Here is a 27404-nt window from a genome sequence, read left to right on the forward strand (position 1 = left end):
CCCTGCATAGCTACTTTTAATGAAATGGTAGGGTGGGTCTGGCTAAGAGTGGGGGGCCCAGGGGAAGTATTCTCTGGAACCACAGGTCCAGTAGAGGTCCCTCCCATCTTCCCCTGGCTGCCATTTCTCCATTCCTCCACTTGGTGTGGACGTACAGGAGATGCAGGGGCTCTGTCCACTCTCTGCCCCTTCTCAGTTCTCAGGAGGACTGGAGTGGGACCATCTGCTGCTCTGCTGCTTGTGCCCCGATTTCTCTTTCCACATACGGGGGAAGGAGAAGCAGGGCGTGGGAGTAGAGATGGGGGATCCTTTTTAGGTGTTTGTGCTCAGCTGTCCCATTTTATGTCCAAATCTCCCACTGTTTCCAAGAGTCCCAGAAAGGATTCTAGGGGACTCAGCCTATCTGTGAGAACAGGACCAGGAGCCAAAGGAAGCAGGAGGCCTGGATTCTGGCTTTGGCTCCACCAGAATCCAGCTGAATGACCCCAGGTAAGTCCCTGCTCTCCCCTGGGTCTGGCCTTTTTTTGTTAAATGGGGCTGGATCAAGGATTTGTGAGGGCCTGATAGCTCTGAGTGTAGGGAGGGTAGGGGAGGGTGCAGCGTACCTTCTCTCCAGGTCCTGCAGTGTGTTGGGCAGTGGCAGCCCCAGAGTCTCTGGCAGGAGAACGGTGATGGGGCAGGCAGCCACAAGGACCACACCATAGATGAAGAGAGGCAGGGAAGGGTAGAGCTCGGAGGTCATGCCCACCAGTGGGCTCAGAATGCTGCCTATGTTGGCCAAGGTGGTTGTCACACTTGGACCTCTCTGCCCATGGAGAGGAAGAGCACCTTGGTGAGGCCGGTGAGGCTTGTGGGTGCCCTAACTCTGCCTGCCAATGGTGTTTTCTCTTTTCACTTTCTGTACAGGGCCAAATGCTTGCACTTACCTTGGCTACAAGGAAAGCTGGAAGCAAATGGTTTCAGAACCAGGAAGCCTGGGTTCCAGTTCCAGTTTGAACCTGCTGTATAACAGAACAAGTCCCCAACCAACCTCTCCCCCAAGCTCCAGATGCTATATCTAACTTCCTACTTAACATCTTAATTTGGATGTCCAAAAGGCCCCTCAAATTTTATATGGCCAAGAACTTTTCGTTTCTACCTCCAAGTCTGCTCTTTGCTCAGATTTCCCCATCCTGGCACAGGGCACTTCTAACCACCCAGTTGCTCAAGCTCAAGTATCTGTAATTATCCCCGATACCTCCTTTTCCCTTATTTCCCCACATCCAAAATATGAATTTAGTTGGCTCTTCTTCCAGAACACATTCAGAATCAGTTCCTCTTCTCCATCTCTACAACCACTGCCCACCAGTTCATGTGAAGCCATTTTCACCTCTATTTTTTTTTTTAAAGATTTTTTTTGGATGTGGACCATATTTAAAAAAAGATTATTTATTTTATTTTTATTTATTTTTGGCTGCGTTGGGTCTTTGCTGCTGGGCGTGGGCTTTCTCTAGTTGCGGCGAGCAGGAGCTATTCTTTTTTTTTTTTTTTTTTAAAGGGAACGCTATTTATTTATTTATTTATTTTGGCTGTGTTGGGTCTTCGTTTCTGTGCGAGGGCTTTCTCTAGTTGCCATGCGGGGGCCACTCTTCATCGCGGTGCGCGGGCCTCTCACTCTCGAGACCTCTCTCGTTGCGGAGCACAGGCTCCAGACGCGCAGGCTCAGCAGCTGTGGCTCACGGGCCCAATTGCTCCGCGGCATGTGGGATCTTCCCAGACCAGGGCTCGAACCCGTGTCCCCTGCATTGGCAGGCAGATTCTCAACCACTGCGCCACCAGGGAAGCCCAGGAGCTATTCTTCGTTGCAGTGCACGGGCTTCTCATTGCGGTGGCTTCTCTTGTCGTGGAGCACGGGCTCTAGGCGCGTGGGCTTCAGTAGTTGTGGCTCGCGGGCTCCAGAGCCCAGGCTCAGTAGTTGTAGCGCACGGGCTTAGTTGCTCCGTGGCACGTGGGATCTTCCCAGACCAGGGCTCGAACCCGTGTCCCCTGCGTTGGCAGGCGGATTCTTAACCACTGTCCCACCAGGGACGCCCGGATGTGGACCATTTTTAAAGTCTTTTATTGAATTTGTTACAATATTGTTTCTGGTTTATGTTTTGTTTTGTTTTTGGCCACGAGACATGTGGGATCTTAGCTCCCCGACTAGGGATCGAACCCGCACTCCCTGCATTGGAAGGTGAAGTCTTAACCATTGGACTGCCAGGGAAGTCCCCATTTTCACCTCTTGACAGTACTATTGCAGTAGCCTCCTGACTGGTTTTCCCATTTTCACTCTTGGCCCTTCTATCCCCAGCCTATTCTCCATGAGGAATCCAAAGTGATCTTTAAAACTGTAACTCAGATATTTTCACCCTCTGCTTAAAACCATCCTGTGATATCTCATCATGCTAGAATAAAATCTGACCTCCTTCTAAATCCCTACATGATTGCTCCCTGCCTACCAAGTTCTTATCTTGTGCCCTATCCCTTTGTTTCCTCATTTATTCCTTAGTGTTTGCCTTTGATCTTTACCAAGGAGACCTACCCTGATCATCTTATCTAAAGCTACCCAGTCACTCTTTTTTTTCTACTTTTTTTTTTGGACCTCAGAGGCAGAGGGTTGAGTTACCCATAACCCTCAGCTCATGACCCTCACCCTCTATTATCATTTGTCCTTGAAAGGCTCCCTTATTCCCCCCCTTAATTGTTTACTCCTTTTACTATCGTTACCCACTCCTAATGCCCTCCTTGCCAAAGTCAACCATTCTATTGCGTTTGATGTGCATTTTTTTTTTTTTAAGGTTTATTTATTTATTTGGCTGTGTTGGGTCTTCGCTGCTGCATGCAGGCTTTCTCTAGCTGTGGTGAGCGGGGTCTACTCTTGGTTGTGGTGTGCGGGCTTCTCATTGCGGTGGCTTCTCTTGTTGCGGAGCACGGGCTCTAGGCACGTGGGCTTCAGTAGTTGTGGCACATGGGTTCAGTAGTTGTGGCGCACGGGCTCAGTTGCTCCAAGGCACGTGGGATCTTCCCAGACCAGGGCTCAAACCCGTGTCCCCTGCACTGGCAGGTGGATTCTTAATCATTGCTCCACCAGGGAAGTCCCTGAATTTTTTATTTGTATATGTTCTTGTAAAATGTATATTGTTTTGTGTGCAAATATTTTAACTTACCTAAATGGTAGAGGTAATAGATCATTCTATTTCTCATTTCTCTCAGCACTCTGTTTCCTGACCAGGGACTGAACCCGGACCTGGCAGTGAAAGCGCCGAGTCCTAACCACTGGACCGCCAGGGAATTCCCCTCTGTCTTTTAAATTTGTCCATTGTGTCCTTCAATAAGCAGAAGTCCTTTTTGATATAATGAAATTGATATAGCTGCCATGTTTCTCTGTTCCTCTTCCTCCCTCTCCCTTTCCTTCCCCCTCCTTTCCCTGCTCCCCGCTCCCCTCCATCTCCATCTCCATCTGCGTCTGCATCTCCATCTCTATCTGTCTATCTCCAAGCCCTCTCTTCAATTCTGTTTGTCTCTTCTTGCACCAAGAAAGCCATAGACATGCCATGGCTTTGTTGTATGTCTTAATAGATGGTAGAGTGAGACTCTCTTCTTTGCTTTTCTGTTTCAGAATTGACTAGCAATTGTGGTCTTTTTTCTTCCATATAAATTTTAGAGTAAGTTTTTGGAGTTCCTAAAAAATGATCTAATTGAAATCCTGATTAGATTCTGTTGAATTTCTATAAATTTCTAAAAGTTAACTTGGAGAGGATGGATATCTTTATCATGTCATTCTAAACAAGAGTGTGGAATGTCTCTCCACCTACTAAGATAATCTTTGTGATCTTAAAAATGTTTCAGAAATTTTCTCCATGGAAGTCTTGGATGTCCTCTGTTAATTTCCTGATAATATCTAGCTTTTGGTGTTATTCTGAATGGTGTCTTCATTTTCAAAGATTTTCTATGTTATTTTCTGGGTTATTTCTCTAGATTATTGCTTCTAGGTTATTGCTATTGACATTTTGGTAATTTGATTTTGTATCCAGCATCCTGCTGAACTCTTTTATTAGTTTTAATTGCTTATTGATTTTATTGGTTTATCTGGGTAAATGATCATATACTCTCTAAATAATGGTGTTTTAAACGCTTGTCTTTTAAATTGCTTATTTCTTTCCCAGTAGAGCAGTGTTGTCCAGGACCCCCAGTACTGTGTTAAACAGTTGATTCTAAGGTCAAAGAGAATGTACATGACTTTCTTCATTATGCATAGTGTTTGCTCAGGTGCTCTGCTTACCTCTCTGGGCTCCCAATTTCCCTTAGATGGTTGGCCTAGTTTTCCCTTACTCTTATTCCAGCTCTTTGGTGGATATTTAAAAATACTTTAAGGATACTTAAAAATACTTTATACTCTTTGGGGGTTATTGTCAATGTTATTTTTTTATTTTAATGGAAATAGAAGTCCTTTTTTTCTAATAGATTTCCAGAAGTTCTTTATAAATGCTGCATACAAATCCTTGTAAATACCTTCTTTTTCTCTTTTCACCTTATTTATAGTGAAACAAATGACCAGGATTAAAAAAAAATCCAACGTAGAAAACTTTATCAATGTTCCTTTTTTGGTTAGCCTTTTTTTTTAATGTCTTCAGAAATCCTCCCCTCTTCAGCAGAAATTAATTTTTCTTTAAGGTTGAAATATGATTGCATTTTATTTATTTCCCACATGGGTTAGTAGATGTCCTGGTACTATTTGTTAAATAGGCCACGTTTTATCCTATCATCTGCAGTGCTTCCTCTGCAAGTTTTTCCTATGTGTGGGTCTGTTTTGGAGCTTGCTATTCTTTTCCATTGAACAATTTGTTCTTTCCTGCTCCAGCATCCACTATCTTAATTACTACAATTTTATAATAAGAGTTTATAATATGCCTTGATCTCTGGTAGGGCAAGTCCTTCCCCTCTGTCCTTTTTAAAAAAGTACCTTGATTATACTTGGTCCACAGCACTTTTATATACATTTTAGAATTTGCTTGCTAGTTTCTTGAAAATATCTATCGGGATTTTGATCAGAATTGCATTGAATTTATAAATCAATCTTGGAATCATAAACATTTTAATATCATCTTATGTCAATTATGAGTTGACATATTATGAGATTTCCTCTCCATGCACATAATACATTTATTTACATTTTCTTTAATACCTTTTAATATAATTTAAAAATTTTCTTGAAAAAACTCTAATTTTTAGAAGAGTAGAGAATGCAATTGATCTTTTGTTTATTGACCTTGTATCTAGCCACCTGGCCAAACTTTACTGTTTCTAATAATTTTAGATTTTTATATAGATTTTTAAAATTAATTTTTATTGGAGTATAGTTGATTTACAATGTTGTGTTGGTTTCTGCTGTACAGCAAAGTGAATCAGCAAAGTTATACCTATACATATATCCACTCTTTTTTAGATTTTTTTCCCACATAGGTCATTACAGAGTATAGAGTAGAGTTCCCTGTGCTATACAGTAGGTTCTTATTAGTTATCTATTTTATATACAGACAGTTATATCCTCTATAAATAATAATAGTTTTGATTTTTCCTTTCCAGTCCTATTTCTGTTATTTGTTTTTCTTATCCTAGGCACTGACCACACTCTCCAGGATAATGTTGAATAGAGGAGGAGACAGCAGGCACATTGGTCTTATTCCCAAGTTTAAAGAGAATGCTTCTAGGGCTTCCCTGGTGGTGCAGTGGTTAAGAATCCGCCTGTCAATGCAGGGGACACGGGTTCGAGCCTTGGCCCTGGAAGATCCCACATGCCGTGGAGCAACTAAGCCTGTGCGCCACAACTACTGAGCCTGCGCTCTAGAGCCTGTGAGCCACAACTACTGAGCCCGTGTGCCACAACTACTGAAGCCCACGCGCCCTAGAACCCGTGCTCTGCAACAAGAGAAGCCACCACAATGAGAAGCCCATGCACCGCAATGAAGAGTAACCCCCGTTCGCCGCAACTAGAGGAAGCCCGCACGCAGCAATGAAGACCCAACGCAGCCAAAAATAAATAAAATAAGTTAAAAAAAATACTAAAAAAAAAAAAAAAAGGCAATGCTTCTAATGTTTCGCCGTCAAGAAATAATATTTACTGTGGATTTTTGGTAGATGTTCCATGTCAACTTAAATTTCCTTCTATTGTTGTTTTACTAAGACTATTTTTAATGGATGTTAATTTTTATTAAAGACTTTTTGCTTTTATTGGGATGATAATCTATTAATGTGGTGATATTAATATATATATATATTTTTAATGGGATTTATTTATTTATTTATTTATTTATTTATGGCTGTGTTGGGTCTTCGTTTCTGTGCGAGGGCCTTCTCTAGTTGCGGCAAGCGGAGGCCACTCCTCATCACGGTGCGCGGGCCTCTCACTCTCGCGGCCTCTCTTGTTGGGGAGCACAGGCTCCAGACGCGCAGGCTCAGTAATTGTGGCTCACGGGCCCAGTTGCTCCGCGGCATGTGGGATCCTCCCAGACCAGGGCTCGAACCCGTGTCTCCTGCATTGGCAGGCAGACTCTCAACCACTGCGCCACCAGGGAAGCCCAATATATTTTCTAATGTAAAACCACCCTTGCTTTCCTGAGATCAGCTCTCCTTGGTCATAATGTATTATCTTTTTTTATACACCACTGGATTCATTTGTCTAATATTTTGTTTAGGATTTTTGTATCTGTTAATGAGTAATAGTGGCCTGTAATTTTATTTCACAACTATCCTCCTTTGGTTTCAGTATCACCTGACCTCACAGAATGTATTTGACATAATTTCCCTTTTTCTCTTTTTTGGGGAAGCATTTGTATAACATTGGAAGATTTGTTCCTTAAAAGTGTGGTGGAACTCACCTGTATTAATATCTGGGTCTGGTGTTTTCTTTGAGGCAAGATTTTAAAGTTTACTCTTCAGAATTTTTATTTATTCTAGAATTAGTTTTCCTATATTATTTTTTTAGGAATTTGTCAATTTCATCTAAATTTAAAATTTATCGGGACTTCCTTGGTGGTCCAGTGGTAAAGAATCCTCTTTCCAATGCAGGGGACATGGGTTCCATCCTTGGTTGGGAAACTAGAATCCCACATGCCATGGGGCAGCTAAGCCCACACGCCTCAACTACTGAGCTAAGGCGCCTCAGTGAGGGAGCCCACATGCTGCAAACTGCAGAGTCCACATGCTCTGGAGCCCATGTGCCACAACCAGAGAGAGAAAACCCACACGCCACAACTAGAGAGAAACCTGAGCCACAGTGAGGACCCGATGCAGCCAAAAAAAAAAAAAAAAAAAAAAAAATTTATCAGTATAGACTGGTTTATAGTTTTTTGCATCTTTAATTACTTAATTAAAAATTTGCATCTTAATTACTCTAGATCTATAGTTCAGTTTTTTTTAATTCCTAATATTTATTCCTGTCCAGTTTTTAATTTTTTTATTATTATTACCAGGCATTTGTCCATTTCACTGATACTTTCAAAGATTGACTTTTTGTTTTGTTGACCCTCTTTTTTATACATTTGTTTTCTATTTAATCTGTTTCTGGTACTATTATTATTGTGTTTTATAGATAAGATGACTGAGCATTTAGACTAGTTACCTTTTATACTAGAGCCATGTTCTTTTTTTTTTTTTGGCTATGCCCTGCAGATTGTGGGATCTTAGTTCCCCAACCAGGGATTGAACCTGGGCCCCAGCAGTGAAAGCGCCGAGTCCTAACCACTGGACCGCTGGGGAATTCTGAGCCATATTCTTAACCATTGTACTTTTTTTGGTCTTAAAGTCTATTTCGGCTTCTATATCTACCTAACTTTCTTCTGGTTAATATTTGTCTAGTATAACCTTTTCTATTTCTCCACATTTAAGATTTTCATGGTCTAACATTTTAAATGGGTCTCTTGTAAACTTCATGAACTAGACTTAAATAAAATCAACTTGGACAATCTCTGCCTCTTAACTGGTAGGTTTAATCTATTTATATTTATTGTAGTGACATATATTTTGAGTTATTGATACCATCTTACTTTTTGTCTTTAATTTGTCCTAATTTCTGTATGTTTTTGTTCTCCTTTGTTGCCTTAAAAAATAATTGATTGACCTTTGTGCCCTTTCTGGCTGGAAACCTTCTGGCTCTAGGACCTCATTGTTCCATTCCAGGACTCCTCCCCAACACCCCCACTCACTGCATTACTATGGGGTACAGCTCTCCTGTGTACATTAAGAGGCAGTTCATGGGTCCAGTCAAACAGCCTTTTCCTAACAGTGCCATCACGATGCGGAGGAATACCTGATCTGGAACGAAAAGAGATAATGATAAGGTGTTGGGAAAAGTTTGGAGGAGGCTTGGGGTTTTCATACCCTTCCAGGTAGTTGGCTTGGGCCAGATTGGGAACTGGGCTTGGGAAAGGACCAGGACAGGAGCAGAAATGGGTCTACTCACCAGGGGTATCATTGCACAGGTCAGAATGAAGTTGCCTAACAGCAGCAAGGAACCCATTTGGGTATGCTTGCAGCCAAGTGATTTGGTGGTCAGAAAGCCCAGGAAATAAAATGGTAGGTCCACAGTTGTGAAGAGCACCTGGGTCAGGTAGATGTTAATCCCCAAACTTTGCAGACCCATGATCAAGCCGTAGAAGCTGAAAAGGAGTACAAACCTGGGGCAGAAACAGAGGGGATATGATTTGGGTAATAGCCATGCCACGTCTATATAGCAATTGCAGTAGGCAAACTGCTGTCACATTTGTTCTTTCCTTTAGGCCTTATATCAATCCTGTGAGTGGGATTTTTATATTTTGAATGCGGATAAGAAAGTCTTTCTTTAATTCTAAAAAACAGAATGTTAGCTATCATACATTTAAAAATTACCTAGGAGAAAACAATGTTTTTACCTTGCAATAGGTCCTTTTCCCCTCCTTCCAATTCCCTGCCCTAAGGGACCTGCTTTTGATAGGCGCATACTTTGATTAGTTGATTGCATTGGGAGAGGGTGTTTTGGAGAGACCCCTCCTCGTGGGGAGGCTTAAGTAACAATTGATGAATAATAAGAAAGAAGGATTCATTAATGCCAGGAGTTTTGCTTTGCTGAGTGATATATGCAGATTTACAGCCAGAGATGAATTCTTAGGAGGAGATTTTAGCAGTTATGTGGAGGAAGTATCAGGAGAGAGAAAGAGGAGAAGAATAAGTGACTGTTAGCCAAGAATGGATTTGAGGGACAACAGAAATGCCTATTAAGTGTTTTGGCTGTGTGGTATGTGATATAAGCATCTCTTCTATCCCCCAAGGAGTCTTCATAAAATCAACAATGTTCAGTGACACTTTTTAGGGCAGCTTTGCTCCTTAGAGATGTGCCAAAGTACAGTGTCCTGTCTCAAGGTTGGTAAAGGGCACAGTGAGAAGCTGTCCATAGAAGACAATCTTATATGAGCTACACTGTAATTAAGAATTAAACAGAATATTATTGGCACCAGAATAGACAGACAAGTCAATGGAACTGAATAGTCCAGAAACAGTATAAAATAAGGGTGCCAGCCAGGAAAGGTTGGGCTACTCATTAATGGGTTTGGGACAATTAACTAATCTAAGAAAAAATATAGAATCCTACTCCCTTCCATATGTTCAACTAAATTTCAGATGGACTATGGTAAAATATAAAAGCCCAAACAAATACGAACATGTTTGAAGAAAATTTAGGTGAATAGTTTTATACTCAGGAGGAGGGTAACCTAAATGAATTTAAAAAAAATAGATGTGATTATATAAAGCAATAAAAGATTTCATTTTTAAAAAGTGATAAATTTAAAGGACAGACTTGAGAATGCAGATGCAAAAATACTGATCTTATATGGTAACAGTATCTTTTTTTTTAAACATCTTTATCGGAGTATAATTGCTTTACAATGGTGTGTTAGTTTCTGCTTTATAACAAAGTGAATCAGCTATACATATACATATATCCCCATATCTCCTCCCTCTTGCGTCTCCCTATCCCGCCCCTCTAGGTGGTCACAAAGCACCGAGCTGATCTCCCTGTGCTATGCGGCTGCTTGCCACTAGCTATCTATTTTACATTTGGTAGTGTATATATGTCCATGCCACTCTCTCACTTCGTCCCAGCTTACCCTTCCCACTCCCTGTGTCCTCAAGTCCATTCTCTACTTCTGTGTCTTTATTCCTGTCCTGCCCCTAGGTTCTTCAGAACCATTTTTTTTTTAAAGATTCCATATATATGTGTTAGCATACGGTATTTGTTTTTCTCTTTCTGACTTAACAGTATCTTTAATGTAAAAGAGAGTTCTTTTTTTTTTAATTTTTAAAATTTTTTAAAATTTATTTATTTATTTATGGCTGCATTGGGTCTTCGTTTCTGCACGAGGGCTTTCTCTAGTCGTGGCAAGTGGGGGCCACTCTTCATCGCGGTGCATGGGCCTCTCACTATTGCGGCCTCTCTTGTTGCGGAGCACAGGCTCCAGATGCGCAGGCTCAGTAATTGTGGCTCACGGGCCCAGCTGCTCTGCGGCATGTGGGATCTTCCCAGACCAGGGCTCGAACCCGTGTCCCCTGCATTGGCAGGCAGACTCTCTAGAAGAGGGTTCTTAACAAGTCAACAAAAAGAAAAAATGGGCAAGGGATGTGAACAGGAAGATTACAAGAAAGAGAAATTATAAACAGATCAAAATCATATGAAGAAAGTATTCAACTTCCTCCAGAATAAAATAAATGTGAATTAAAACAGCAAGATAGGGGACTTCCCTGGTGGCACAGTGGTTAAAAATCTGCCTGCCGGGCTTCCCTGGTGGCGCAGTGGTTGAGAGTCCGCCTGCCAATGCAGGGGACACGGGTTCGGGCCCTGGTCTGGGAGGATCCCACGTGCCGCGGAGCGGCTGGGCCCGTGAGCCACAGCTGCTGAGCCTGCGCGTCTGGAGCCTGTGCTCCGCAACAAGAGAGGCCGCGATGGTGAGAGGCCCGCGCATCGTGATGAAGAGTGGCCCCCCGCTTGCCACAACTGGAGAAAGCCCTCGCACAGAAACGAAGACCCAACACAGCCAAAAATAAATAAATTAATTAAAAAAAAAAAAAAAAAAAAAAAAAATCTGCCTGCCAGTGCAGGGGACACAGGTTCGATTCCTGGTCCGGGAAGATCCCACATGCCATGGAGCAACTAAGCCCGCACGCCACAACTACTGAGCCTGCTCTCTAGAGCCCATGAGCCACAGCTACTGAGCCCGTGTGCCACAACTACTGAAGCCCGCATGCCTAGAGCCCTTGCTCTGCAACAAGAGAAGCCACCTCAATGAGAAGCCCACGCACCGCAACCAAGAGTAGCCCCTGCTCGCCACAACTAGAGAAAGCCCGCGCGCAGCAACGAAGACACAATGCAGCCAAAAATAAAAAAAAATAAAAAATAAAACAGCAAGATACTAATGAGAACCTGCAAAAAAAAAATATATATATAATATAAAAAAATGATGTTGAAGATGAATAGTTAGCGATATTTTTAAAACCTATTGTTGAGTGAATAAAAGGCACATAACAAATCAAAAAAAAAAAAAAACCAGCAAGATACTTTTTCTGTTTCTCAGAGCAAGTCTTTGGTGTTGATGAGGGTATCTTATACAATTTTTTAAAACGTTACTGTAGAGTATGAGGCAATATCTGTGAAAAGCCTTACATCGTTTCATACCTTTGGCCCAGTAAGCCCATTATTATTATTTTTTTTTGGCTGAGCCGCATATGGGATCTTAGTTCCCTGACCAGGGGTCAAACCTGTGCCCCCTGCAGTGGAAGTGTGGAGTCTTAATCCCCGGACTGCCAGGGACATCCCTCAGTAAGTACACTTTTGAGGTTTATCCCAAGGGATATAAGACAGATGCATAGGGCTGCATGCATGTGGATACTTGTTTATGATTGGGAAGAGCTGGAAAGAGCCTATGTGTCCACTACTGGCAGTATTAAAATAAATTAGAAAATTATGGAATACTATGTAGTCTTTAAAAATGGAGTTCTGATTGGGGGTGGGGACAAATTTATTATAATAATAAAGGGAGAGGGGCTTCCCTGGTGGCACAGTGGTTGAGAATCTGCCTGCCAATGCAGGGGACACGGGTTCGAGCCCTGGTCTGGGAAGATCCCACATGTCGCGGAGCAACTAGGCCTGTGAGCCACAATTACTGAGCCTGCACGTCTGGAGCCTGTGCTCCGCAACAAGAGGGGCCGCGACAGTGAGAGGCCCGCGCACCACGAAGAAGAGTGGCCCCCACTTGCCACAACTAGAGAAAGCCCTGGCACAGAAACGAAGATCCAACACAGCCATAAATAATAATAATAATAATAAAGGGAGAAACTTCCAGGAAAGTTAATATGTCCAGTAGAAGTTTGTAAGAGAGTCTGTATGAGGTCTTACATGTTTGGCAATATTTTTTGCGTGATGTTTTGTTAGAAAGGGAAGACAAATTTTTATTCAGTACAATTGGACAAACATAATCATCTCCGTCAACAACGGCCACAAAAACCTGGGGCACAAAATGCTTGGAGACGTGTAAATGACAAAGAGGAAGTGACAATGTTTTTTAACATACGTGTGTGTGTGTGTGTGTGTGTGTGTGTCTCGGGAGGAGAAGAGAAAAATGAGAAGGAGGTGGAGTTGGGAGGTGTTTGTGTGGAGAACAGGAATAAAATAATATGGTGGAGCACTTGAGTGGTGGATAAAAGGAATATACTCAACTTATGTGCCCCGGAATTTCTAGCGTCTGCCTGTTATTTCTGCTGCTGTCATGGCAGCAACTGGCACAAAAGAATCACACGCCTGTGATGCCCCACCTCTCCTATCTCTCAGTACCATTGCATGGAGACAACCTGGACTGGAAACAGGTAGAATCATTGTCCTGACGCCGTTCATAAGTTGGCTTGAGTTGCTAGTCACTGTGACAACCTGCTGCCTTCAAAGCTCTCCCAGCCCCTTGCCATAGCCAAAGAGAATGGAGCCCGCTTGGAGGGAGTGAATCAGTGAGAACACGGGGTCAATCGTGTAGGTTTACATTTATCAATATTTATCAGTATGGAAAGAAGTTCGTGAAATATTAAGGACAAAAAGATTCTAGAACTGTAGGAGGAGTATGATTGAATTTTTGTAACTACATGTAATGTAAATTACTGTGTGTTTGTGTGCCTTCAGAGCACCTGTGTCCTTTTCCACTGGCTGTGGGGCCTCCCTCAGCCTCCCACCTACACAGCCTGTCCTGTTTTCTCAGTCTGCTTATCTGCCCATCAGTTTGTCTGCCTCCTACCTGAGTGCAGATGGACCTACCACAGTGGCATGATACAGAGGAAGAGCTGGCGGATGTCAGGGGAGCGCAGCAGCTGCAGCGTTGAGGGCCAGGCTCGGCTCATGGTCAGGCCCTTCTGCAGACTCATTCGGAGCAGCTGCTTGGATAGATGGGGCTCAGGGCTTGGGTTCCCCTGGGGACCCCTCCCTCCACTCTCTGCCTGGGAAGCACCAGGTGTCCTGGCTTCTAGGATGAGGGTGGGGGCAGGCAGAGCTCTGGTGGGGTATCACAGAGGGTTCTGGGGGGGGTCTCACCTCCACACTCAGCTTGACACCCTCTTTCTGTTTACCTTTGATCTGGGCCACTCTCTGCAGGGCCTTCAGGGTGAGGTCCAGGTTCCCCAAGGAGGAATGCCAGAGGGCAGACTCAATGAAGAACCTGTGGGTGGGGGGTAGGGATGGGCATGACTTCAGCCTTGGTTGACAGGGTTGTGGCTTTCTGAGAAAAGCACAGACCAGAGCAGGAAGACATTTGGGAGGGGTGAAAAGAATTCTGGGCTGGGGGCTAGGAGCCCTGGGTTCTACTTCAAGGATTACCACTGTCTTCTTGGGAGACCTCGGATAAGTCTGGCTCCTTTCTGGCCATGGTCTTCCCACTTATCAATCTGGGCATTGGTTCTTTTTGCTTTGCTTGCTCCCCTGCCCCATGTCCCTGGCTGTCTCATCCTTGGTGCCCTGGGCAATCTAACAGCTGCTTGTAAGGCTGCCCACCTGTGCCCATCAGGTAGATGATGAGATGGGAGGTAGGGAATAATTGGGTGAGGGCTGGCATCTAGGGGACCTGGTGTTGGGAGGATCCTTGGGTTGCTGCTGTCCAGGGTCCTGATGCATCCCAGCCTACCTCTGTGGAGAGAGCCACGCGCCTTCATCAGAATCACAGAGGGTGTGTTGAAAACGATCCGGATACCAGAGCCCCACTTAAGGCCTGTTGGATATCTGGAAGGTAAGCTAGAAACCTGATTTTTAACAAGCTCCCAAGCTTTGGGAACTACTGCTCTGGGGTGTGGTTGATTCTTTGACTCTTGGTCGATGGTGACTCCTGTTAGGAGACAGACTTTTGTGATTTTTTAAAAAAAATTGAGGTGTAATCAACATACAACAGTATAATAGTTTTAGGTGTATAACATAATGATTCTATATTTGTATACATTGTGAAATGATCACCACAATAAGTCTACTTAAAATACACCACCATATATAGTTACAACAATTTTTGTGTGTGTGTGAAGGGAACACTTAAGATCTACTCTCTTAGCGACGTTCATATATGCAATACGGTAATTGTCACCATGCTGTACATTATATTCCCATGACTTATTTAGCTTATAACTGGAATTTGGACTTTTTGACCCCTTTCATTCATTTTGCCCCCCCCCCCCCTTACTCCCTGCATCTAGCAACTACCAATCTGTTCTCTGTATCTATGAGCTTGGTTTATGTGATTTTTATTTCTGGGAAACCTATGCAAGGTTTATGATTTTGCAAAATGCATATGATTGTGGCTTAGATTTTATGAATAATAAAGCTGATTTTGTGTCTTTTATCTGCTATGACATTTATAATATTTTCAGATATTATTCTTTAGAAAATTGCCTCCTATTATTCATCCCATGATCTTTTTATGGTCTTGGCCTGGAAGATAGTCAAGGTTAGGGTATTAACACTGAGTTGCAGCTACTAATTTAACCCTCACCATAACCCCTATTTTATGGATGGAAAAACCAAGTCTAAGAGAGTTTGTATAACCTCCTCATGGGCACACAGTTATGGCTGATCTGAGACTTGTCTCTAGCTGTTATTGATTCCTAGGTCTTTGTTTCTGTGACACTCACATGTTACATACAAGGCAGAGTGGTGGGAGGTGACTTCTTCAGGATGTCAGAAAATCTGGATTCTTGTCCTGCTTTTGCCACTTATTAGCTATGTGACTGTACTTTTTAAAAAAGTAAACATTAAATATTTACTTTATACAATTATAAAGGTAATGAATTATCATTAAAGTTCAAATAATATAGTAATGAAAAGTGAAAAGTTCTCTTCTTTTCAATTCCACTCCTCAGAATTAACAACACAATTTTCTTGGGTTCCTTCTAGGCAGTTTGGGCAAGTTATCCAACATCCCTGAACCTAAATGTCCTCACTGGTAAAATGCAGTTAATAGTACCATTCATGCTGGCTTCACAAGGGTGTTGTGAGGAGGAACTGAAATGAGGCAAGACATGGAAAGTGCTGATGGACGGCTGTGTGATTCCTACAGACTTTCCAGACATGGTCAGGCTTGGGTGGCTCAGTCCTGTGTCCCTCTCTGGATTCTCAGGGATGCCAGTCTCCCCTCTGTGTCCAGCCTAGAGGGCTTATGCCTTCGCTCCTTGATCCAGCTTTGTTCACCACTGACCTGTCTGCCATGATCCCCAACATCAAGTTTCCGACCAGTACTCCTGCCATGATGATGGACTGACTCAGCTGTGGCAAGGTCTTGTGTGTGCACATGAGGTCCCACTGTGAGGAAGGAAGAACTGGGGTCAAGGAGGGCTGGGCCGGCCCCACAGCAGCCCATTCCCTCTCTCCTGGTGGGCTGAGGGTCTTGGATTAGGACAAGCACATAAGGAGGGCTTGCCTCCCTAAGTCACACAATCTTTCTCATCATCTTCTCCTGGTGAGAATGATTCAAGTTATTTCAAAACATGTAAGAGGTATCTTTTGGGATGACTGCTCAGACTACTCGCCCTTTTCTGAGCACTAACCCCTCACCCTCTTTCAGGGCTCTTTAACCTGTCCCTCCTTGGGTGCAGCTGAAGAAAACTGACCCTGGAGCTGGACAGAGCTAATTAGGTTTTTTTTTTTTTTAATATTTATTTATTTAGCTGTGCCGGGTCTTAGTTGCGGCATGTGGGATCTAGTTCCCTGACCAGGGATTGAACCCGGGCCCCCAGCATTGGGAGCACTGAGCCTTAGCCATTGGACCACCAGGGAAGTCCCCAGGTTCCTTTTCTTACAAATTTGGAAAAGCGACTCAGAGAAGCAAGCTTTGTAAGGACACCCAAAGTTGGGGTGGGAGGACCAAGTTTGGAATGATGCGGAAGTGGAGCTGAGAAATCATGAGACAGAGAGAGAGTGGGAAAGAGAGAGGGAGAGGGAGAAAAAGATGAGGGAGGGGGAGAAGGAGGGAGGGGGGAAGGGGAGGGAAGGAGGGGCATAGGGGAAAAGAATGCAGTAATTTAGTCAGAGGGAAGTCGGGGTGAGAGCTTAGTGCCAGAGAGGTAAAGATAGAGAGTGCAGCTCCCCTGGTTCTCCTCAACCACCTGGTCCCAGTCTTTCATAAGACTGGGCTCAAGTTCTTTTTTTTAAAAAAATTATTTATTTATTTACTTATTTATGGCTGTGTTGGGTCTTCGTTTCTGTGCGAGGGCTTTCTCCAGTTGCGGAGACCGGGTGCCACTCTTCATCGCGGTGCGCGGGCCTCTCACCACCGCGGCCTCTCTTGTTGCGGAGCACAGGCTCCAGACGCGCAGGCTCAGCAATTGTGGCTCACGGGCCCAGTTGCTCCGCGGCATGTGGGATCCTCCCAGACCAGGGCTCGAACCCGTGTCCCCCGCATTGGCGGGCAGATTCTCAACCACTGCGCCACCAGGGAAGCCCTGGGCTCAAGTTCTTGACCTTGGGTTCTGTGAAATACCTTTGCATCCTTCCATTAACTTTCCATAAGCAAATTTGAGAGGGTTTTAGTTATTTGCAATCCTGAATAAGTGGCAATTGGATACCTCAAATAATAGTTTAAATTTTGTTGCTCTTTTTAATGAATATAAGAAAAAAAATTCTCCTTTTAAAAGTACTTCCTTTCTAGGTGGAGTAAAACAGCTCTACAGCCTGCAGGAAAATCATACTAAAATCAAAAGTCACACTGACGGATGTGACTTAAAGGATGTGACTTAAATCAAAATGACAAATAGGTGTGGTATTTCCTTTACATAAAAGCTAATTTTTGTGTACTTTTGAGTGGACTTTAAAGCTCATTTCTTTTGTTAACAGAAGAAAAAGGAAAGGGGGCAGGGATGATCAGGACGTTTAGGGAATGCTCCCTAAGATGTGTTAATATATATGCAAATGAATTCATCCTTCAAGTGTAATTACTTGATAATCTTGATTTGATTGGAGAGAAATCCTTATTTGTGAATTTAATTATTACTGTGAGACTTTTAATACCCTGTGCACACACCATATGATGTAAAATTTGGGTGGTTGGCATTTGAACACTTTCTCCAAAGAACAATGGACTTTATTGCTGTTTTATTCAAATAACTGCTATTCTGTAGTTCTCTGTGTTATCTGATATAATTTTTATTTTAAAAAGATTTTGGGGCTGTGTCAGACTGGGAATTCATTTTTAACAGTACTTTAATGGAAACTTGTGAATGAAATACTACTGTGGAGATGCATGTGGGACACACTGTAGTGAGGAGTTAGGGATATGATAGACCAGAACTGAGGAATGGAAAGGTGAGAAGCAAGAGGATGTAGGAAAGAGGTAAGAAGTCAGAGGAGTCCTGGAAGAGGGATGGATTGGGAGTCTGGGATTGGCAGATGCAAACTATTGTATATAGGACAGATAAACAACAAGGTCCTACTGTGTAGCACAGGGAACTATATTCAATATCCTGTGATAAACCATAATGGAAAAGAATATGAAAAAAATATACACATGTGTAACTGAATCACTCTGCTGTACAGCAGAAATTAACACAACATTGTAAATCAACTCTACATCAATAAAATTAAAAAAAAAAGGTTTATCGATTTTAGAGAAAATGGAAAAATAAAATAAGGATTTGTTAAAAAAAAAAAGAACTAAGGCGTGCAGAGAGAACAAAATCTGTATGCAGTCTGGTGATGAAATCTGGGTGTAGTCCAGAATAGAAATTGATAAATGAGTATAGAATATGTACTCAGAAAGAATTTTTCTGCCTCTGTTCTGCCCTAAAGTGCTTGTCATCTGTAAAAGCAACAATTGGATGGGGCTTACATCACCTTAGGTTTAGCACTGGCTTTTACTATATATATTCTCTTCATGTGCACCTGAGACTCTTGAGGCTCGTCTATTTGTGTGCTCCTGGGCCTCATGTATATAGAATTACTTTATCAGTAACAGGAACCAAAGGCTAGGAATAGGCAGTGGTGGATTTGAGGGAGACTCAGAGAATTGCTGCCTAGGAAAGCTCTGCACTGCTAACTTGATAAAGGCTGTGATAAATGACAGATGCTGTGAGACTGGCCTCAGGGGAAAGAAAAAGAGAAAAAGAGAAAACGAATGACAGTGGTACCAGGAAATAGAGCAGTGAAATGGTAACTGTTGTTCATCTGCAGAACAGAAGTGAACGGGAGACTCAGGCTGGTCATTCGTAACAACTCATGCCCTCCCTGCCCTACAGTCATTGGACCCAGGGGTGGACACCTGACCCAGGACAGCAAATAAGTCTTTCCTAGAATTTTTCAAAGTTGAAGCGGAGAGACAGTTATTAGGAGTGAGCCCAGAATGGTCAGTGGCCACGTTGTGAAGGATCTGTGGCAGAGTCACATGCCCAGCATGCAAAGAAAAGTGAAGATGAGAGCCAGAAAGGGTCCTGCTCGCATGGCCCTGGTTCCCATTGCTCCTAGAGCAAGCTCTGTCTCTGCTCATCTTGTGGTTTGGTTATGGGAGCCTTTATACACTCTTTTCATGCTCAGATTAGCTTGAGTTGAATTGCAGCCACTTGCAAACAAGAGTCCTGACTAACATGGTTCAGATAGAAGCTGCTAGTTATTACTTAGGATACCTTAATTCAGAAGAAAATAAGAAGAGTTCAGACAGAGTTTTTATTAGAACCCAGAGATAGCATCTTTTTCTTATTATATTTCTTTATTTTTTGCTTTGCATTTAGAGTGCAGAAGTATCCCTTTGGGATACTGGGCCAATTGGGAGTGCTTTCCAAGGGGCAGGCTGGGACTTGTCTTTCTCAGGTGACCTGTGCCATTGTGCCGACCAGATACAGCCCTGTGGCCTGGGTGGAGTATCTTCACTGCGACTAAGCTTCTTGCTGAAGCAACCCCTGATAACTTGCGAGCCGTTTCATTTGCTTCACAACTCAGAAGGCCCAGCTTCACGTTAGGTTATGCACGTAAGCTGCCTATTATCCTAATGAAATGGTCTCTGGTGCAGCCTTTGGCATTATTGGCCCAAGGAAGAAGTATCCTGGTTGTGTTTATGAAATAGGCCTTTTAGTGCCCTATGTCCATGTGTGGTGGTGGATAATGGTCCCATTCACAGTACCTGTTGGAAGAGGATTGGATTATTCTTGGCATCTCCCCACAACTCAGGAAAACTGTGTGCATCTGGCTTTGTCAGTCATTGAAACCAAAAATGATGAGATTACTACCAAGTCTCCATTTAGAAGGAAAGCTCAGGTGCACACTTACCCAGATTCTTTGCTCCAGAGGGCAAGAAATCTGAGCTTTGGATCAAACTGCCTGCTGTTTTGAACAGAAGAACAACAGCTAGGTTGATAGTTCCCGGAGTATTGTCGAACTTGGAAAGCAGAGTGTAGAGTTTCAAGAAGGGAAGTGGAAAAGCAGAATTGGAAGCCTCGATAACATACAAGTTAAAGTGGGTGGAGGGGAATGTCTCAGAATTTGGGTTGAGGCTGGAGAATAATGAAGAAGGTCCTTCCCCAACTCTGCAGGGAGGGGATGGCGTACGATGCCTGCATGCCCAGAGGGAGGGGGACTAGCCATCGTTTGTCACCTTCTGCTTCTGCATCTTGGGTCTGTCTAGTGGGAAGTATGGCTTAACTTTTATCGCTTTCAGACAGATGCTGCATCAGGCAAGTTTGGGGGCTCTGCTCGACCACAGCCTCTTCTCAAGGCATCTTTTCTGCAGAGCCCTGACTAAATGGCAAGGGGCCACGTTATCCCACTATATTGTCCTTTGGCATGATGATTAGATGAGGTATGGACACCTGAGCCACTTGCCGGGTTGGGGGTGGGGCTGCTCATCAGTGTGTTGGGCTGAGCCAATTGAAGCCTTTTCTGAGAATTTGAATTAAGATTCACAGAAATGTTCTGGTTGGTGGTAGGCCCTAAATCTGAGGGGTAATGGATCAGAGCTGGGACCAGTGGTTGTCTTGCAGATGGGCACACAGACGAAATGGGTTGAGGAGAGAGTTACAGAGTAAGTGTATAGGGATGTCTCTGGTGCTCCGATCCCTGGTTCCAGTTTCCATGAGGCCTGGACACACTTTGTTTCCTGCCCTTGGATTCCCTGAAATCCCTTTTCGCATGAGCTGACTTGAGAGAGCTTCTCTTCCTTGCAACCAAAAGATCATTGACTAGAACAGATGTTAAGAGCACGATCCATGTGACAGCTACAAAGTGCAGAATTCAGCCGGATGAACCACTTAGCAGGCCCGGGAGGCTCTACAGTCGACTGTGTGTGCGTTTCGGGGGAGGGGTGTTAAATCACTAGAGATGAAAGGACCCTCCCATAACCCTGTTCTCTTTCCCATCTTAGTTCCTTGGCTGCTCTCCATCTCCTGGCCCCAGCTGCCGAGAGCTATTTCTAGATGAAGTCAGGAAATTGTTCTTGTCTCTAGGACTCTGAGCCCAGAATCCCCAGCTCAGGAATACCCTCTTTGCCCTCCACTATCTGCCTGCCTCCTGTCTAGCTTCCTCTGTACCACCGCCCCTACCCTGTGGAATTGCAACCTCTCAGGGAAACCAAAGTAGAATATCAAACTCCAGTAATAGTATCTCTCTCTCTGGTGGAGGTGGAGGGGTAGGGAGCAGCTTTCTGCAAGGAGTTCCATAACCTCCTCTACCAGGAAGACTTCAGCTCCAACGCCTGTTCTCTTACCTGCATTTAGGCAGAGCTCTTCATAGCTCCAGGGTCTTCAGACAAACTCAGGTCAGGTTCACACAGTCTGTGTGTGTGTGTGTGTGGGGGGGGGGGATGGTAAGATGGGGACACAGGGGTTGGAAGGAGGAGGTCCAGGTCTCCTCACGTCAGTCACGATGGTGGAAGGGAAGGTGCTATTGTCATAGATCCAGCTGTGGGTGCAGGGCTCTGTGGCCCCCGTGCTGTTGGTCTCTGTGTCATTGGGAAAGGGTGGTCCCTGCTGAGGGGGAGGTGAAGCAGAGGCAGGACTCGGGCCGCCCCTGCCCGTCCCGGGGCAGCCAGGCGTCCAGCTCCCCGTCCTTGCTGAGGTTGGTGTCGGCAGGTGGGCGGCAGTGGTGGGTGGGGACAGCGGCGGTGAAGTTCTGCAGGGTGTTGTGCAAAAATGTTAGGAGCAGGGGCAGAATCAACAGAGTGGTCTGGATCTGCTGGCAGTGGCCGATGTCCCCCAACCTGCAGCAGGAAGTCATTGAAGGCCATGGGGCAGGATCTCTCAGGGGCACTGGAGCTGAGGCCTCTCCCTCCCACAACCTGTTTCCTGTCTTTCGGTGCAGGGGGAGGAGACAGACTGCCCTTTGCCTCCTCAGCTCATCAGTTCCTGGGTCTGCTGTGGCCCTAAGTCACCTGAACTAAAGACTAGTGTTTATAACTTCTTTCGAGGCACCAAGTTAAACTGTGACTTGAAAGTGAGACGTTCAAGTATTAAGACTCATCGGGTCAGTGATTTGTTCAAGGGGATCTAAAGGGCAGGTAAAGTTGGATGGGGTGGAAGAAACCATCTTCTTGTGAAGGAGGGATATGTGTGACGCCCCAAAGTTTGGTGGTTTGAATCTCCCCACCCCAGGCCAGAGCAAGCGACCTCCTTCTTGGAGGAGATAGGAAAGAGCAGAGGGAGGTCCAAGCTGGTTTGAGCACAAAGCCCCAACTGAATTCCCTTTTCTCAAGGCCACTTGGGCCAGATGGAGTTGGGTAAAGGCTCTGAAGAGCTCACACAGAAATGCCATTGTGCTATGGTTGTCAGCAGCCCCCAGCCTGTGAGCACTGCCTCTGTGTTAATCCCAGAACCCGGGCCTTCGGCTAAGCCACAGCTCAACCTCCACTCAAAGAGTGAACCCTGGGAATTCTCTGGTGTTCCAGTGGTTAGGACTCGGCACTTTCACTGTCAGGGGCCAGGTTCAATCCCTGGTGTGGGGAACTAAGATCCAACAAGCATGACATGCGGCCAAAAAAAAAAAAAAAAAAAAGTGAACCCTCCTCAGAGGTAAATATCAGCAGGGCCTCTTTTCTCATTATAATACAATCCACTCCCAATTTTTCTCTTTCCCTCAATTGTAACAGCTAAAACCAAGGAAATGTCCACCACCGTCTATCCCATTAGCTAGTTAACCATCCTCAAAACTGAGAAAAAAAAAATCTTTATTGAGATTTAGTATATGCAATAAAATGCATCAATTTAGGGGCTCGTTTTGACAAATTTATACACCCATGTAACCACTATATAGAACATTTTTATCACCTCCAAATTTCCTGGTACCATACTCCAGATAGCTCTACCTAGTCCTAGGCAATAGATTTGTCTTTTCTAGAGTTTCAAATGAATGTCATACAGTGTATACTCTTTTGCGTCTGGCTTCTTTCATTGAGCCAAATGTTTCTGAGATCCATCCATGTTGTAGTGTACCAATAGTTCATTCTTTTTATTGCTGAGTAGTATTTCAGTATATGGACATACCACAATTTGTTTATTCATTCACCTGTTGATGAACATTTGTGTTGTTTCCAGCTTTGGGCTGCTGCAAATAAAGCTGCTTTGATCATTTGTGTACAATGTGTGGACGTAACGTTTTAATTTCTCTTGGGTAAATGTCTAGAGGTAAAATTGCTGGGTCATATGGTAAGTGTATATTTAAGTTCATTAGAAGCTGTCAAATTGTTTTCCAAAGAGTTTCCAAATTATATATTTCCATTTGCAATGTGTGAAATTTCCAGTTACTTTATGTTCTTTCCAACCCTTTGTATGGTCCATCTTTTGAATTTTAGCCATTTTTAGTAGGATGTGTAGTAATATCTCATGGTCTAGTTTGCATTTCTGCATGACTAATGATGGTGAACTTCTTTTCATTTGCTTATTGGCCATTCCATTTATTTTCTGTGGTAAAGCGCATGTTCAGGGACCTCCCTGGTGGCACAGTTGTTGAGAATCTGCCTGCCAATGCAGGGGACATGCGTTTGATCCCTGGTCCAGGAAGATCTCACATGCCACAGAGCAACTAAGCCCGCGCACCACAACTCCTGAGCTTGCACTCTAGAGCCCGCGAGCCACAGCTACTGGGCCCGTATGCCACAACTACTGAAGCCTGCACGCCTAGAGCCCATGCTCCACAACAAGAGAAGCCACTGCAATGAGAAGCCCCTGCTAGACACAACTAGAGAAAGCCTGTGCACAGCTACGAAGACCCAATGCAGCCAAAGGTAAATAAATAAAATTAAAAAAATTAAAAAAACATAAAGCGCACGTTCAAATTTTTTTTTTTGCCCATTTTTGAATTGGAGTACTTGACTACTTTTTATTGAGTTGTGGAGTTCTTTATATACACTACAGATTTGTGAAACTATGTTTGCATAGCTCTCTCCTCTCCAGAAGTTTGTCCTGCAAATTCTAGCTGCCTTGGCCACTCTTAACTTTTTTGTCCTCCTCAACTCAATGAGATTGCCAGGCTTTCTTTGGATTCCACTTCTCTACACTAAAGTCCGGAAACTGCTTCCAGGAAGAAAGCCTGGGTGATGATAGGTAGGTCTCACATCATTTGTTTCTATTATCAAAGAAATTACAATTCTGCATGGCCTGTTGTTCAAAGGCTGACAATGGTTTCCCACACTTCCTTCAGTTTTCTAGTTGTAGTTGTTTACAGCGGGAGAGTTACTTTGGACCCTGTTATTCCCTCATGCATGGCATAATTTCTTTTCCATTCTTAATGATTTTAAAACAACAATGCTCCTAGTGTAATTGGAAGTGGACTTTATCCCTCCCTAAAGGGAGATGCTAGGTAGGGAGTGTTGGAGAAACCTCCATTCTTCTGGCTTCTTGTTTCTTTGTGGAATAAGGAATGAGTTATCTGATTGGTGAGTTTGGGAGAAGAAACAGGGCATGTATGAGTTCTTTCCTTCTTTCTCTCTTTTGGGGTATCCTTGCCTTCAGATTGCATGTATTTTGCTCACTTTTGACCACACAGAAAGGTATTTGACAGCTGGGTCTATCTCTCAATAGTTTCCATACTTTGGTGCAGAAAAGATGGGTGTTTTGATAGTTTATTTCATCCAGCTCAAAGTTCAGTATTTCTGAGTAACGTTGTCTTCTTTAATTCTGTTGCTCTCCTGTCTTCATGGTATGTAGAGAAATCAGAAAACATTGTTTTTTATTTCTTCAGTTGTTCCTGTTTATAGAAATGTATTTGGCAAGAAGTCATGAGGACTTTAATAATGTGTCAGTTGTCAGGACTTCCGCTTCCAGTCAAGAAGGAGCAGCACAGACTAGATTTACTCTCCTGTCTCAAACTAACAAAAAGCCTATCAAATTATATACAACAGCTGTTTTTAGACATTGGGCAACAGGAAGCACAGGACAGTTACTCCCTAAGAGAAAGAAAACCAATAAAATGAACCTTATGAATCAACTTATTGACTAGAGAAAATTTCAGGTCTGTAGAACAGTGGGTGTGGGGAGGAACCTAGTTGAGGCCTGAAGTCTCCTGGAGCTAAGGGAATGGATTTGGGAATTTGGGATATCTTGTCAGAAATCATACAAGCCAGCAGAAAAAGGAGAAATATCTTTAAAGAACTGAAAAGGAGAAAAACTATCAAGTTAAAATTCTATACCCAGCCAGAATATCTTTCTAAACCATAGAGAATCAAGACTTTTTCAGGCATATACAAGTTGAAAGAATTCAGAAATGTTAAATGAAATTAAATTTGTACTTAAAAACCATCTTGCAAGGAAAATTCCAGGCACATATGACTTCACTGGCTAATTCTGTGAAACATTTAAGGAAGAGATAATGCCAAATTCTACACAGACACCTACAGAAATTTCAAGAGTAGACAATACTCCACAAATCATTCTATGAGGCAGCATTACCCTGTGTCTTAGGCAGCTCTGGCTGCTATAACAAAATGCCATAAAATGGGTGGCTTATCAAAAACAGAAATTTGTTTTTCACAGTTCTGGAGGCTGGAAGTGTGAGATCATACTGCCAGCATGGCTGGGTTCTGGTGAGGATCTCTCCTGGGTTGTGGATGACTAACTTCTCATTGTACTCTCACATGGTGGAAAGAGGGCTAGTTCTCTGGTCTTTTCTTATAAGGACACTAATCCCATTCATGAGGGCTCCACCCTCATGACCTAATTTTCTCCCAAGGGCTCCACCTCTAAATGCCATCACATTGGGGATTAGATTTCAACATATGAGGGAATTTCCCAGCGGTCCAATGGTTAGGACTCCATGCTCTCACTGCTGAGGGCCTGGGTTCTATCCCTGGTTGGGGAACTAAGATCACACAAGCTGCGTGGCACAGCCAAAAAAAAAAAAAAGATTTCAACTTATGAATTTTGGAGGGACACAAACATTCAGTCCATACCACTCTGATGCTAAAGCCAGACAAAAACATTGCAATAAAAGAAAACTAGAGACTGATATCCCTTATGGTGATAAATGCAAAGTTCTTACTATAATTTTATCAAATTTTAGTCAGCAATACATAAAAAGGATAATGCATCTTAACAAAGTAGTGTTTATCCCAAGAATGCAAAATTGATTTAACATTAAAACATCAATTCATGTAATTCACCTTATTAATAGACTAAAAAAGAAAAACTATATGATCGTCTCAATAGATGCAGAAAGATCTCTTGACACAATTCAATACCAACGACCTCCATGATAAAACTTCTCAGCACACCTGGAATAAAAGAGAATTTCTTCAAATTGATGAAGGACATCTATTGGAAAACTGTAGTCAACATCATACTTAATTGTGAAAGACTAAATGCTTTCTTCCTAAGTTCAGGAAGAAAACAAGGATATTCACTCTCACCACTTTTATTCAACATTATACTGAAGGTTATAAGCAGTGTAATAATGTAAGTAAAAGAAATGAAAGAATTCCAGAAAAGGAAGAAGGAAATCTGCTTTTATTTGCAGACGACATGATTGCTTGTTTAGAAAACCCTAAGGAATCTACAAAAAAGCTACTAGGACTAATAAGTGATTTCAGCAAGTTTGCAGGATGCAAGGTTAATATACAAAAATCAGGTCAGTTTCTGTATAATGGCAACAAACAGTTGTAATGAAATAAAATATCATTAATAATTGCATAAAATATGAAATGCTTAGGGATAGATTTGACAAAATGTGTGCAAGATCTATACACTTAAAAGTACAAAACATTGCTGAGAGAAATTAAAGAAGATCTAAAAAAATGGAGAACTATATCATGGATTGGAATACTCAATATTGTTAAGATGACAATTATTCCCAAAATGATCTATAGATTCAATGTAATACAAATCAAAATTTTAGTAGTTTTTTGGGTAAAAATTTACAAGTTGATTTTAAAATTTATATGGAAATGCATACGATCTAGAGTAGCCAAAACAACTTCGAAAAAGTTAAAATTAAAGGATCTACACTGAGTTCAAGACTAGTTATAAAGTTAAAGTTAATAAGACAGTGTGATATTCATGTAAAGACACATAAACAGATCAATGGTATAGAAGAGTCCAGAAATAGAGCCACACACGTAGCCAGTTTACCTTTGACCAAGCTACCTAGGCAATTCAATGAGGAAAAGAAAAATTTTTAACAAATAGTGCTGGAATAATTGGTTACAATATGCAAAAAACAATGAACCACAACCCTCTTTACAAAGCTAACTCAAAATGGATCATAGACCTGAATATGAGTTAAAACTATAAACTTACAACAACAAAACATAAGAGAAAATGTTAGTGTCCTTGGGTTTGGCAAAGATTTAAAAAATAAGACACAAAAAGCGTGAATTATAAAAGAAAAAAATAAAAAATTGGACCATTAAAATTTAAAAACTTTTGCTATTCAAAAG

General features: G+C 42.8%; 1 protein-coding gene across 1 annotated transcript; it reads right to left on the reverse strand.

Moving 5' to 3' along the window:
• Positions 1–42: 42 nt before the first annotated feature.
• On the reverse strand, positions 43–26057 carry LOC309667858 (solute carrier family 22 member 6-like). Its single transcript, XM_082476797.1, is given in 10 exon segments — positions 43–234; positions 237–262; positions 606–805; positions 8225–8696; positions 13349–13464; positions 13622–13962; positions 15712–15865; positions 21397–21516; positions 21518–21730; positions 21732–26057. Coding segments are annotated over 10 exon segments (1713 nt in total). The 5' UTR covers positions 21768–26057; the 3' UTR covers positions 43–199.
• Between the last annotated feature and the right edge of the window lie 1347 nt (positions 26058–27404).

This window comes from Balaenoptera physalus, assembly GCF_965194825.1.
Source record: "Balaenoptera physalus genome assembly, chromosome: 10".
Taxonomy (NCBI): Eukaryota; Metazoa; Chordata; class Mammalia; order Artiodactyla; family Balaenopteridae; genus Balaenoptera; species Balaenoptera physalus.